Consider the following 14,520-nt stretch of genomic DNA (forward strand, 5'->3'; position numbering starts at 1 on the left):
CATTCATTGTCAATTTTTTTTTTTTCTTTTTCTGAATCCAACAGCCATCATTCTGCTCGGAGAACCAGTGAAATGGGAATCCAACCTTCAAATTCTGGTTGATCTTTTAGTGACCAATGGCAAGCCTGACATTAACGTCAACGGTGAGACTGTCGTCACAGACTTGCCTGTCATCGCTTGCAACATGGATTTGACCTTCATGCATAAGGCACCAATGCCAAGGTAAGACATATTTGCAATGACAAATGTATTATATAAATCTGTTTATATCTGAAAAAAATTTGTTTTAAGTAATGATTGCAACAATTGAGATGCTTTTTTGTTTTAAAACGTTCAACGTTAAAAAGATTTTTCATTATTTTTTTCTACATTCAAATTTATAATTAATAACCAATGATGGACTTTCCCATCGATTTCGACGTATGAGGTTCTGCCACAACAATTAAGTTGCTCTGAAATCCACACAGATGATTTGTTTATAGTGGTGAAGACTTTGTGTAGAACCAACCACACATTTTTTATTACTTCAGATGAATGTCACAGGGCAGATTATTCAATAGACTGCAGGTTTTTAACATTAGTTTCCTTTTCCTAGATGCATATCTTAATGAAGACTGGGAGTGCATCTCTCCCAGTGAATTAATGCGGCCCCAGATACCAACCTGGAAATTTCTATGACTCGGCACGGTACATACAGTGCTTACCCTTCCCTAATGGTCACCAATCTGGTACTAGCCAGGCTGAACGTTGCTTAACTTTGGTAACTAATAGCATACGCTAAAATACACAAGCCACAATAGCTATAAAAGCTATCACATTTTTGTACAAACATCAGTTATTAAAGAACAAAATGGCTTACAAATACATCTTTAGACAAAATCATCTTTCGTATTTTTTTGATTCTTCAGACTACTGTTCTCATCTTGAAGAGTCATTTTCACAACGTTTCGGTAGATGTAACATCCTCATCTCAAAAATTAAAAAAATCATCTTAGCATGATGAGAATTAAAAAAAAATCATCTTTGCATGATGAAAATTGCAACGATTTGCCTCATTGCTAAGAAGCAAACAAATCATCCTTGTATTCGTAACAAAAAAAAGTGGTAGTTCTAAAAAAAAATAAATAAAATAAAATAAAACAAGAAAAATACATTAATATTTTTTTTTAATGTTGCTATATTCAATTAAAATGTCATTATTCCAAAGTAAATTCAATATACAAAAATGTTACAGAGTTCATTTCTGTTTAAACTTGACAGACGCCACACCGAATACTATCGCTTCCCCCTCCGCATCGCGTTCTGATAAATAAAATGAGCAAAGTTTGTTATATTATTAGAAAAAGTGGTCAATAGTTGAAATAAAAAAGCTTCCCTCCCTGTTGGAATGATGATTATTTTTAATCAGATGTTTAACAAAGTTACTTCCCTTTATTTTACGGTAATAGAGTTCTCTCCCTTTAAATTAATTTCAGATTTGGACATGGTGCATTTTTGGTCTGTTTGGAAGCTTTGTACAAGGTGAGATATCCTTTACTAACTTAGTGATAACATTTTCTCACTCATTGTATCGAGGGTTCAAAATTTTGAGGAAGATAACTCTCATTACTTTTAGAAAATAAAGCTCTCTAAAAATGCTTATAATCCAATAAATTTACTCTCGCCAGCTCTTTAAATTACATATAGTATTTATTTTATTAGTCTATAATTAAAATAATAATGTTACGCTTGTGCCAAATGGTTTTTAATGCAAGAAGAATAACTCAGTTTCACTAAGAGAATAAACATAAAATGACAAAAAAAAAAAAGAAAAAGAATTTATGATACTTATAACATTAGAGTTGTAGAGTTGATTTTAATAGCCATATAAGACCGATAAATGGCCCCTAAAGATATTTTTAATACAATCAAAAGACATCTAACTTGCTCTAGATGAGTCTATTTTTTTTTAATGAATCATGGTCGTAGCAATTATTTTAATTAATAAAAAATGTTTGTTAATTAACATGTCTTGTATGCTATTTTATTTTCCCACTTTGTTTAAAATAATTAACATAATTTTTATAAAAAATGCCGGATTACTTGAATAATTAATCGATTTCATTACAATTAATCAATCGAGCAATGAACCAATATTAATTAATGAACCTTCATTTAAAAATGAAAAAATATGTGGATTACTTTTAAACAGATTTTTACTTTTAATAATAAAAAATACATAATTTACAATTAATTACATTATGCTTATTATGTTTAAAGATTGAAAACTCATCATTTTTATATAAAAAAATGATAGAGGATGTTCATGTTTAATAAAAAAACATTAAGAGAGTTTTCTTATTTAAAAGAAAATAATAAATAGATTCAGCTTTGTTTTCTTGCAGTTAAATTAAACAAACGTTTTTTCATTACATTAAAAAAATTCTGTTAACTAACATTGTTACAGTTTATTTAATTTTAATTTTCCTGCACGTTACCAAGTTTATGTAACCTTTCTATTCATTAATTCATATTGTTTGATTCATTAATTGCCATAGAAAATTGTTTCATTTTTTAAGCATTCTTCTATTTATTATAATTTTCAGCATCCCAATTCAATGTTAATTAATTTCAAACATATTTTTATCTTTTAATAATTAAAGAAGATAAAATTCATGATGCTTTTATGCTTATTCTATTATCTAAAAATGTTATCATTAACCCAAGTCAATCACCTTTCAAAATTTTGTTTACTATTATTAAAAGTAAAGAACTGTTCAAATCATTCGTCCAATAAATTGCATACATTTTCAGCATTTTAATTTCTATTATCAAAATATGCATGTTAGTTTTACTATACACATAGATTCGAAAAAGTTGTCAAAAAACAAACATATAACAAATAAATGTTATCAAAGGCAAGATAAGTTACTTTTCTACCTAACTAGATAAGTTTTTAGTGTTTTTATTTAATGAAAAAAGGTTTATTAGATTAGAAAAACATATAGTGTTTCTAGGTATATGTGAAAAATACAAATGGCGGTGAGCTCGCTGTTGAATAGATTAACTTTGGGAAAATGAGTTAAAACTAAAAAACTTTACAAAATACTGCTAGAAACCCACTCAATATATGTTACCACGACATAAACTGACATATATTGAATGGGTTTCTAACAGTTTTTTGTATAGTTTTTTTAGTTGGAACTCATTTTCCCAAACATAACGTATTCAACAGTGAGCACGGCGCCATTTGTCCTTTTCACATATACCGAGAAACGCTGTATGTTTTTTTAATCGAATAAACATTTTACATTAAATAAAAACACTAAAACCTTATCCAGTTAGGTAGAAAAGTAACTTATCTTTCCTTTTATAACATTTATTTGTTATATATATATATATATATATATATATATATATATATATATATATATATATATATATATATATTTACAACTTTTTAAAATCAATGTGTACAATAAAATTAACCCAATCATGCTTCTTTTCTTAATGAAACCTAGTTATTCCTCCTTGCATTATCAACCCTTTTAAGGCAAGCGCCCATCAGAGAGTTTCAAATAATGTCCATTTAATGGATTCTTCATACCATAACTATGAAATTGATCAATATATATATATATATATATATAAATTAAAGAATTTCATTTGATTTTTTTTATGGTTTCAGAAAATTACTGGTACAGAGTTGAAGTACACCAAACTTGTCGGTAAGCCGTGCGAAATTCAGTTTCGTTATGGAGAGCATATTCTTAACAAGGTGCGTGAGAAAATAGGATGGACAACTCCCCTGAGAAAACTTTACTTCGTTGGGTAAGTTTTTTTGATGTTGCATCTTAAAAAAAAAAAAAATAGGCCAAGTCCTATATTTAAAAGAAAATAATTTTGTGATTAATTTTTAGTTGTTGGTCTTCAGAAGAATTTCCTAATGATATTAAATAAAAAAAGAGAAAAACTTAGACCTGTATTTGTAAAATTATTTGTTCATTTATTATTTTTGCAACAACTTTGTCCATTAGACTCATCATCTTATAATGTGCTACTGATTTTAGGAGGTACGTCCCCTTGATTATTTAAAGATAAAGGAAGCCATGTTAAGAGGGAAAAGAAATTAGTTTTATAATTAAAGTTTGTTACAAAATTGTTTTTTCAAAATCATAATTTTTAATTAAAAAAAAGAAGTTTATTGTGAGAATAATAACCATTATGATAGTTATTGTGATGATTATTATCATGATAATAATGATTGAAAATAATAAATAATGATGATGTGGTAATAATAATGATCATAATAATAAGAAATATCATAATGCTAATGAGCATAATAATTATTAATAATCGTGATCATACCTAATCATCATAAACAATCTTAATGATAATTACTAGTAACAATAAGAATAATCATAATAACAATGATGATAAATAATGATGATGATGATGATGATGATGATGACAACAACAACAACAACAACAATAATAACAATAATAAGAACACCAGAAAGTTCGTCAAAGCACATTTCATTGAAGTACTTGTAAAACAAGCACAGGGATATAACATTGAAGTGATGGGACAAGAGCTTGAGCTTGATAGATAGTGTGAGGCCTAATAGGTTAGAGGTTGTTTTTTAGAAATTGTCTACAAGGTTGGTGCACCAGCACATATATTAAAACAATATTGCATGCATGCATTGCCAATGAAAAAAATTATAAACTGTCATAAGCAACTATAAAAAATATCAAGAGAACGAAAAGACTGAGCAGAGAGAGCACTTACCAGACCTCCACTATAAGGATGTGGATAGTGTCGGAACCTTGTAGCCAGTTGAATCTCAGATGATCAATTGTTGTCGCCAGCAAGAAATTAGTAATTGGCAGTTGTGAAATGATGATTGAAAGAGGTGGAGATTACTGGGAATTTGGGGAGACTTGTTATCACTCAGACTCCAGGAAACATCACTAGTTACTAATAGTGAGCAATCGCTGATGACTCCTAGTAAGTTGTTGTTGTTGTTGTTGTTGACGACGACGACGACGACGACGACGACGATGATGATGATGATGATGATGATGATGAAACTATCAGAAGATTGCTAGATTGAAATTTCCATCATGCCAATCATCATAGATGCGCTTGGCTCACTTTCAGATGATCTTGAGAAACAGTTGAACTCTTTGTGAATCAAGAACAGCATCGCCATACTGCAGAAGTCGGTTTAACTTGGTACAGCAAACATCCTACGACCGTTTGAATATGTTCACTAGCTTTGGTGTAAAAGCTTGCTCTTAAATTAAGTAAAGTATCACAACACTGAAGTAAACGAAAAAAAAAAAAATCACCACCACCACCACCACCACCACCACCACCACCACCAAAGGACTTTATTCAATATTTTTCCAAATGCAAAAACATCTATGTTAGCAGGAGTGGGAACAACCTATAAAATATTCTTCTGTTGAATTACATTAATTATTATTCATAATAATAATGAGCAAGAAAAAAAACAACACAAAATACCAAAAAAAAACAACAGTGATATAACAACAAAAAGTCGTCAACATACACAGCATGCAGAAATTGTTCAGTTTGCACGACAAAGAATGATACGCAACAAACAGACGCACGCATATCCATCGCTAATTATCATATACATATATAAGTACATACAAATAAAATTGAAAATAATATCTTTTTGTTTCTCCCTTCTCTTTCCAGGGATAATCCCAATGTTGATGTGATGGGTGCAAATATGTACAATCTGTACCTGAAAGCCAAACATAGCCGGCGTCAGAGTCTGGCCGTTAATCTTCGCCTTCCAACTTCAAGAGCATTACCTGATAGTGAAACCTTGACTGAACAAACGGCCACGGTTATGTACAGTCTGCTGGTGGGCACTGGCGTTTTCAATCCCAATGGTCCCGATGCTGAGAGAATAATCTCAACCACAACTACCAGCATGACCACTGGCGCAACTAACGTCAATATGAATAATGAAAAGGCCAGCACATCTACTCCATACCACGGACACAGAGATATTGAAAATCGACCTGCCATGACCAAACCGACTAAATATTGTCCGGATGTCTACCATGCTGTCAAGTTTATGTTTGAGCAAGAAGGATATCCATTGGTCTGCTAGATTTGAGGTCTTGAAAAAAAGGGAGAATATTATAACCTGGACTTGGGGTGATATGGCGTGTCAATATTAATACAAACATTGTGATTAAAAATAAAAGTGATTCTTAAATTCCTGGTCTATTTAAGGGCAAAACAAAATGTAATTGTGACTGTTAAACTCTTTTTGAAGTTGCATCAGTTGACTTTTAAATCGATACAAAACAGGATTTATCATGAGTTTCTGATAACAACAAACCTAATATTTTCACACACACACACACACATACACACACACACACACACATATATATATAAATATATGGGATGGTTATTAGTCACATAGATGCATAAAATTAAACTGATAATTTAAATTAAAGTATCTTTTTGAAAGAAAGAAAGAAAAAAACTACTAGATTATTTTTTCTCTTGTTTTTAATTTCCAGTTAGTGTATTTAGGATTTAGGATATTTTGTCAATATATCATTAAAACACAGAATTAATGAAATAATGGATTGCATCAATATTTGCAAACCTTGTTGAAATTTCAAGTAACACACACACACACACACACACACACACACACACACACTGTTACAGAAGTTCAAATCAACATCGTTTCTTAGGTTTCAAACTGGAGGAGCGTACTCAGGTGAAAAATTACTGGAGTTTATTTAGTTTTAATTATAAACTCTCACAAGCTTTCGTCACCCAAGAAAATGGAATATTTTATTTTTGCTAGGTTCCTCTTTTCTAGTTTGAAACCTTAGGTAACGTGTAACATTATGAATAAATATTAATAAGTCGAGTGCTCTCTTGGATTTATTTCTACTCCATAAAACCCATAATTATATATATATATATATATATATATATATATATATATATATATATATATATATATATATATATATATATATATATGAGTGTGTGTGCTCACTATAATATGGTTTAAGACCGGATTAAAAATTTGTTCAATTCTGTTTTGAATCCTATGATATTACGCACGTGAATATTATCTAGCATACCTATAGATCCATCTTCATTTATCCATAAGTAGATAACTATATTAGATACGTGTGTATTTGAAGAGAGTAGATATGCTGAGATTAAAAGGTAGTAGCCATATTGATACTACACTACATCTGTCCTGTCCTCGGCCAATGAAGGAGAAATCCTACTAGACTGAGTCAATTTTTATTGTTGTCCTCAAACCCAGAGTAGAGTTTTTTGGGAGTTGGATTTTCTCACATTAAAAACCAAAATTCTATCAAATTCTACCCTCGTGGGGAGGCAAGTAAAGAAGGACTAACTTGATATCGCATGGTGATATTTTCTGGTCTTTCGTTCATCAGATCAATTGCATTTCTGATAAATGCAAGAAACCGGCAGTCATCATTAGCTATCAATTCTGTGTATGCTTTTCAAACTAACATACACTTTATGATATTGAACACTCACATCTCATATATATATATATATATATATATATATATATATATATATATATATATATATATATATATATATATATCCATGCATGAACCCATATAATGCTGAATGGTAAAATAAATGAAATTACCCCCACTCCTTTTTCATATGGAAAATACAAATAATTTATCACATTTTGTTGTATGTATTCAACAATAGGCGGATGCATATCTAATTATTTCCCTTTGTATACGGGATTATCTCCCTTGTTTCTTAAATGCTAGGATTTAGGAGGCAATTATTGGATTCAATAATGTACTCATGTAAACCTATTTTATTGGATTGCATATTTCCAGTGTGGCCAAAACAATAACCGATAGTAATCAAGAAATAAAACGTGTGTGTTTTAGCCTGAAGTTTGTTTTTTTCTTTGACCCTTTATTTCTATTATTAAAATTTTTTTTTTATCTAATGAACATTTTGTAGGGTCTATATATACAGCATTGTATGATTTTAGTTAAATCTGCATTTTGGAGCAATATCGCTATACCAATGCTTCTCCCACCCTCAAGTATTTATCTGCTTATTAAAGGGTTTCTTCATATTAGAAGCCACATGGAATTAAGTCCAGCCTTGGTGAACTCCACTCTCTCTGTGTCCCCTTATTGAGACTAACCAAGGGGGATAACCCACTCGTGTCCTTAGAAATCGGTGTCATTCTTAGTCTGCTCCTCTATAAAATGGGTTCAATCTATAAAGTAAATAGAAAGTAACAAGTGGAACTTGTTTGTGTCAAACAAGGCCCAGGAGTAACTTTACATTCCAGAAAGTTCTTGAATTAGGGGCTTCACCATCAGATATCGTTTAACTTTATGCTTCAGACAAAACGTTTCATGTAAGTTTAAAAACAAGCAAAAACAATTAAATTAAAAAAAAAAGAGTTATAAAAACTACTTCCATGGAAAAGGAACATGATAATAAATTGTTTTTTCTAGATGTGTTAATAACTCATGCGGATCAGAAGTTCAAGTCATCCATATATCTAGAGCTTTACAACATAGAAGCAGAGGGCTTTTTTTTTTTATCCAGCAGTCAGGAGGAAAATAAATAGGAATTTATTTAAGAATAATGTTGGAAATGGGTTGAATTTTTCAACCCATTTGAATTAAGGTGCAGATAGACCAGGGAAAGGAAAAGGAACGACTCTTTTTTTTTTTTTTTTTTTTTTTTTTGGAGTGGGATTGTTAAAGCCCTGCATATATTGACAGACAACTTTCACTGGACAATATCTCAGTTTCAACTCCCACCATCCATATAATGTAAATAAAAGAATCGCCCACTGTTTGCAACATTGAGCAAATGTAATAATACATATTATATGTTTTAATTTTATTGATTTAGGAATTAGATAATAAGATTTTCCTTTCATTTCAGTGGGGATGGATAGGGATTATAAATTCTTGCCAAATAAAATTGGCTCATAAAAGCAAACGGTTTAGTGATGCCCTTAAAGTGCATTTTTACTAGAATTTGCTGTATAAAGCTTTATCACAGCTAAGTAGTAGAATTGGCCAACGCATCTGATTTAATTTGTGTACTGTCCACAGACCAGTATTCTATAACACCTACTTAAAAGAAGCCTTTTGAAGGTTCACAAATCTAACTGATGTGGCATGTTCGTAAGTCAACCACTTCTAAGAGAAGATTGTGGTGACTGATTTACTGATGCTTTATAGTCGTCTGAAAAGAAGAACTGTGTTGCTTCTTTATCATAACAGATAATTACAAACCTTCAGATAGTTTATAATAATCCTTTTGCCAACAATATACAATGTTATTAATTCGAAAATAATTTGATCTCTAGAAAAATTGATGAAAAAAAAATGCAATTGTTATGAGTCGTTTCTTTAAACAGCATTTGCCTAAATGAGTATTTGTTGCTCACATACTCAGCTAATGAAGGTGAGTTTCATTCTACTGTTGAGAATGAAATGAACATTTTATAACTTATTTATTTGTTTGCTATGTGCCCTCTTCTTCTTTTTAACCATCCTCTCAACTAAACCTTTCAAAACAAAAAAAATTGATAAAAGTATAGAATAGAGAACTTGTAAACCAAAAAGATGAAGAAAAAAAAGCAATATAATTTATATAAAACGCATTAGCATGTGATTTTTAGCCAAGCCCAGCTAATTTTAATGCATGGAAACGATCTATAAGAGCTTAACTGTAAAAATACAAAATAGTTAACACTTGAAATCATGCCCCCACCCCCAATAAGAATCCACCTGGTGTTAATGTGTAGAATCGATTTGTAAGTTTTTATTTTTAAAGATTAAAACATCTTACAAATTGTTTAAACTATGTGGGCTTAGTAGATATTTGCATTTTAGTGTGTTTTATTTAAATTATGTGTAGTTATTTATTTATTTTAACTCAACCAAAAAAATCATTACACATGATAGCAACACTTTTAAAATGATATCGATATACAATTCAAATTCTGTCAAATATTTTATCCGATAATTCCCTTAAATATCCGATAATCCCCTAAATATTCAATACCCCCCCCTCCTAAATATCCGATAATCCACCTAACATCTGCTTAATTCTCTTTTTGCTATTATATCTTAAATTTGTCAAATTTTATCTAAAAATTTTCTAAGCTATTTCAGTTTTTATACTGATCTGGAAACTTTATCTAAAAATTTATTTCCCTATTAGAAAAAAGTCAATTAGTTAATAGATTTAGTCTTTGAGATCTGACTTGTTGGTTGTATTTATTGGACCAAATTGTGAGGAAGAATTTCAAATGAATATATCCATGACAACAAATACCACATTTCAGCATGAAATTCAAAAGATTGAAAAATGTTGTGTATACATGTATAAAATGTGCAACGGTTTGAATGGAAATTTATTTTTTTCTTAAATATATATATATATATATATATATTTATATATATATTTTTAATAACCCGGTGTAATTTTTATATTTTTGAGTTATTTTTATAAAAGTTTTGTACATATAAAAATAAAATATTTATACATATTTTTGCCTGAAGAAAATTATTACACATTATTTTTCCCACCGTTTTTTTTATTTGTATAATATTTGATATTTTTTTTATCAGAAAAAAATACAAGACCAGTTTTACCTTATTTACGAAGGTATAGTTTAACTAAAACTAACAACGCACACATACACACGTACACCCATGTCGCATGCAAGACAGAAAGTGTTTCAGCCAACAAGCAGCCTTGTATCAGACTAAGGAGTACAACGAACAAGATAATAATATGAAATTGAATTTTTGGCAGGATTTAAAAATGAGACCATTGAGCGCACAAAGAAAACAGCTGAAAGTAAACGTCGAATAACATGAAAAAGCGTTCATAAAAGAATCAGGAGGATTGCTCTCTCTCTTTTTTTTTTTTTGTCTCTCACGATGAAACCTTATCACTTGATTACTCTCGACCTTCTTGAATGACATGTATGCTTCATAAATTTTAATTTCAACTACATTCTCACCCCAGTTCATGCTGACCGAGAGGTTTGTTCCTTGCTAATGGAGTCAGAGATAGCGTTGTGGTTGGATTCAAATCTCTTGATCAGCGGTAATCGTGACTCCCTGCACTGATGATTCTCGAAAGAATGAAACACTTGTGTTTGCAGGTATTAAAAATAATTATAGTTTTTTTTTTTTTTTTTTTTACAAAGGAGTCACCACTTATCAAGGCCTGGGAGCCACTCGAGGATAAGGGTTAATAAGTGTACAGTGGTCAATGGGACAGTGACATAATAGTGGAAATTTGGTAAATTGTAGTGGAAATTTGGTAAATTGGATTACTTCAGGGGAACGGCTCATCAAGAACTTGTTTACGTTGGACTTGAAGACGACCATATTATAGTCAGCGAGAAAGCAAGCAAATGGAAGAGAGTTTCACAGATGTGCAGTTTTAAGAAAAAAGTCTTCCCTTTAAGAGCTGGGTTCTTATTGTTGAGCACTTTACATGGAAATGAAAAAGGTCGGTCACTTAGCCCATGTGCACAGATCATGATATTATAATCAATTAATCCCTCTTGACATTCTTGAATAACATTTATGTTTTATAAATATTAACTTCAACTATATTCTTGTCATGGTCCGAGAGTTTTGTTCCTTGCTAATGAAATCAGAGATGGTTTTGTGAGTGGGTTTAAATTTCTCGATCAGTGGTAATCGTGACACCCTGCACTGATGATTCCTGAAAGGATAAAACACTAGTGTCTGTAGGTATAAAAAAATAATTATAGTAATAATCATATATATATATAATTCCAAGTTAATATTTCCCCCTATTACTCCACCACACTAATCATCCACATCCAAAAATCTATTTTGTCCTGTTAGACACCCCCAAAGGATTCTTTTTACCCTATCTCTCTACCTTTGCCTTATAAAAAAGAAAACATAGAAATATTGCCACATATTACCTAGCATATAGTATACTCTGAAATCCAGTATTATAGCTTTAAAACTACTCACTTAGACCCATCCCTTTCGCCCTAAATCATCACCATAATATCCCTCCCAAAATTATACACTAATTCATAGTGCTGTTGTTATCTCAGTTGCATCTGTAAAAAAATGCCCTTCCATACACCTTATACGCCGTTAAAATAGAACTACCACCCATCCAAGCTATACTGCAACTTTAACCCTAAAACATATACTACATACATTTAAGACTATGATAAAGACTCTATACACCTTTCTGCATTACACTATATATAATACGCTTCTCCTTTATTTAGAATTCACCCCCCACATCATCTATAATTTTATTTGATCTATTTCGTTCTTAATGAATCCAACTTTAGACGCCACATCCCCATTATGTTACCTAGCATCTTCTCTACTCTTCTGATGAGAAGCATTAGGTTTCGAAATGCCTTGGCATAAAGAGTCCCTTCTATCCCCCAACTAATCGATTGTATTCCCCTATTGAATAAATGAACCAATATATATCCATCAATATATAGTTCTGTGACTTCATTTCCCACTCCTATTGTTTATATATATATATATATATATATATATATATATATATATATATATATATATATATATATATATATATGTATGTATATATAAGAGCAAGTAGTTAATAAAACATGGTTAAAAAACACTTTGAAAAAGAGTTAAAAACATTTAATTTGAAAAGGAAACACTAAATAAGTGGATAGTCCTTAATCCGCAGAGTTTTGAAGAAATACTTTCCTTCTCATCAGAGGGTAGGATTTAGCAAAATGCAGGATCGGATTTTGCTTGCAAAAGTAATTAATGAAATTACAAGTACGTCATAGATCTTACTTGATAACAAAAAATGAAGCAGAGGGAATAGGGTGAAGAAAAAAATTATTTCACGTGAATGGATAGTCCGATGAAGGCTAAAGTATCCAATGACAGTAAAATCCAAAAATGCAGAATCCAAGAAAGTTGGTTAAATTTTCATTTGCACAAGTAAAATCCAAGGGAATCGCATAATTGGAAGATGGTCCAAAATAATCCAGAAGGCAGAAATCCGTGGAATAATTCACAAATAGGTACAAGGAATTCCAATAATATTATTAAAAGAAAGATATGATATGCATAAAAAAATGGAAGAAATTTAAAACTCGACTGTCGAGGCAAGGCTAAATTAAGAAGAAAAAAAATACCTACAGACACCGTGTTTCATGTTTACACAGTCATCAGTGTAGGGTGACAATTCCTACTGGTCATGAGATTCGAAGCCACCCTTTGTTCCATTTGCTAACTATGGTAGTGAAAGGAATTATGAACTGCTATGAAAGGAATTATGAAATGCTATGAAAGGAATTATGAAATGCTAGCAGGACCAATAATTATTCTTATATATATATATGTATATATATATATATATATATATATATATATATATATATGCCGTAAATTCTAATTTGCAAAATTTTAACTTCCTTTCCATATATATATATATATATATATATATATATATGGAAAGGAAGTTAAAATTTTGCAAATTAGAATTTACGGCATTTATTATTCTTTATTCCATGGAATTTGTTACAGTTCCGTTTTTCGTCTTCATACGTTGAATATCCTTTTTGAACTATATTGTTCTATATCATCTTTAATAACATTATATCTCCCATACTCTGAAGTTTTCAAACTATATGCAAAATTATAGCTAGTCTATATACATAGTATTTTGCTAAATATCCTCTTCTGAAGATGAGAGCCATTCTTTAATAGTCCATGGAATAAGAAAAAGTCTTTTAATCTGCATCCCTTGTTTCGAATAATAAATGTTGTTAATTCTAATTTTAAAAATTTTAACTTTCTTCTCATACCGATGCTCTATCTTAAATATTGAGCATTTTCATCTGAGTAGGATTGTCTTATGAATATTAGAATTAATATTAATATGCCCTCTTTAAGTTTTCAAAATATTACAGTCTATAAACTTAAATTTCTGAACTATATATATATATATATATATATATATATATATATATATATATATATATATATATATATATATATATATATATATAGCGATTGTCATTTTCTGCAGTGATGATTGAGAAAGCATAAAACAGTAGTGTCTGTCGGTATAAAAATAATTATTTATACTTATTAACCCCTTTAAGAAGAAAATAATGAAAGTTGAAATAAAGGCTGGTCTTGTACGAGATCACTATTTCTGGTCTTTTGATCACTTACTGACTGTCTTAACGTTGTGCCCGTATTTGGCATTTAAAGTTGTTAATTTCCTTTAATTCTCGTGGCAGTTGATGGTGGCCGAGAGGTAACATTCCTAGCAAATGGAATCAAAGGTGGTGTGTAACTGGGTTCGAATCTCCCGACCAGTAGTAGTCATCAGTCATCATTGATCATTGATGATTGTGAAAGCAGGAAACACTAGTCTCTGTAGGTATAAAAATAATTATATTA

The 14,520-nt window shown here is 30.4% G+C and overlaps 1 protein-coding gene across 2 annotated transcripts in view; it reads left to right on the forward strand.

Annotated features, from left to right (window-relative positions):
- LOC145293847 (haloacid dehalogenase-like hydrolase domain-containing 5) overlaps window positions 1–6,917 on the forward strand; it is a 47,650-nt gene extending 40,733 nt beyond the window's left edge. The window contains exons 7-10 of one of the 2 annotated variants that reach the window (XM_080140528.1): window positions 45–222; window positions 1,476–1,521; window positions 3,668–3,810; window positions 5,711–6,917. In XM_080140528.1, the coding sequence (XP_079996654.1) occupies window positions 45–222; window positions 1,476–1,521; window positions 3,668–3,810; window positions 5,711–6,134 (791 nt within the window). In that variant the 3' untranslated portion in view covers window positions 6,135–6,917. The remainder of the gene's footprint in view (window positions 1–44; window positions 223–1,475; window positions 1,522–3,667; window positions 3,811–5,710) is intronic. The other variant, XM_080140529.1, reaches the window with a different exon arrangement.
- Window positions 6,918–14,520: the final 7,603 nt, after the last annotated feature.

The sequence above is a fragment of the Euprymna scolopes genome, chromosome 15 (assembly GCF_053919585.1).
Source record: "Euprymna scolopes isolate OS-2025 chromosome 15, ASM5391958v1, whole genome shotgun sequence".
Lineage (NCBI taxonomy): Eukaryota > Metazoa > Mollusca > Cephalopoda > Sepiida > Sepiolidae > Euprymna > Euprymna scolopes.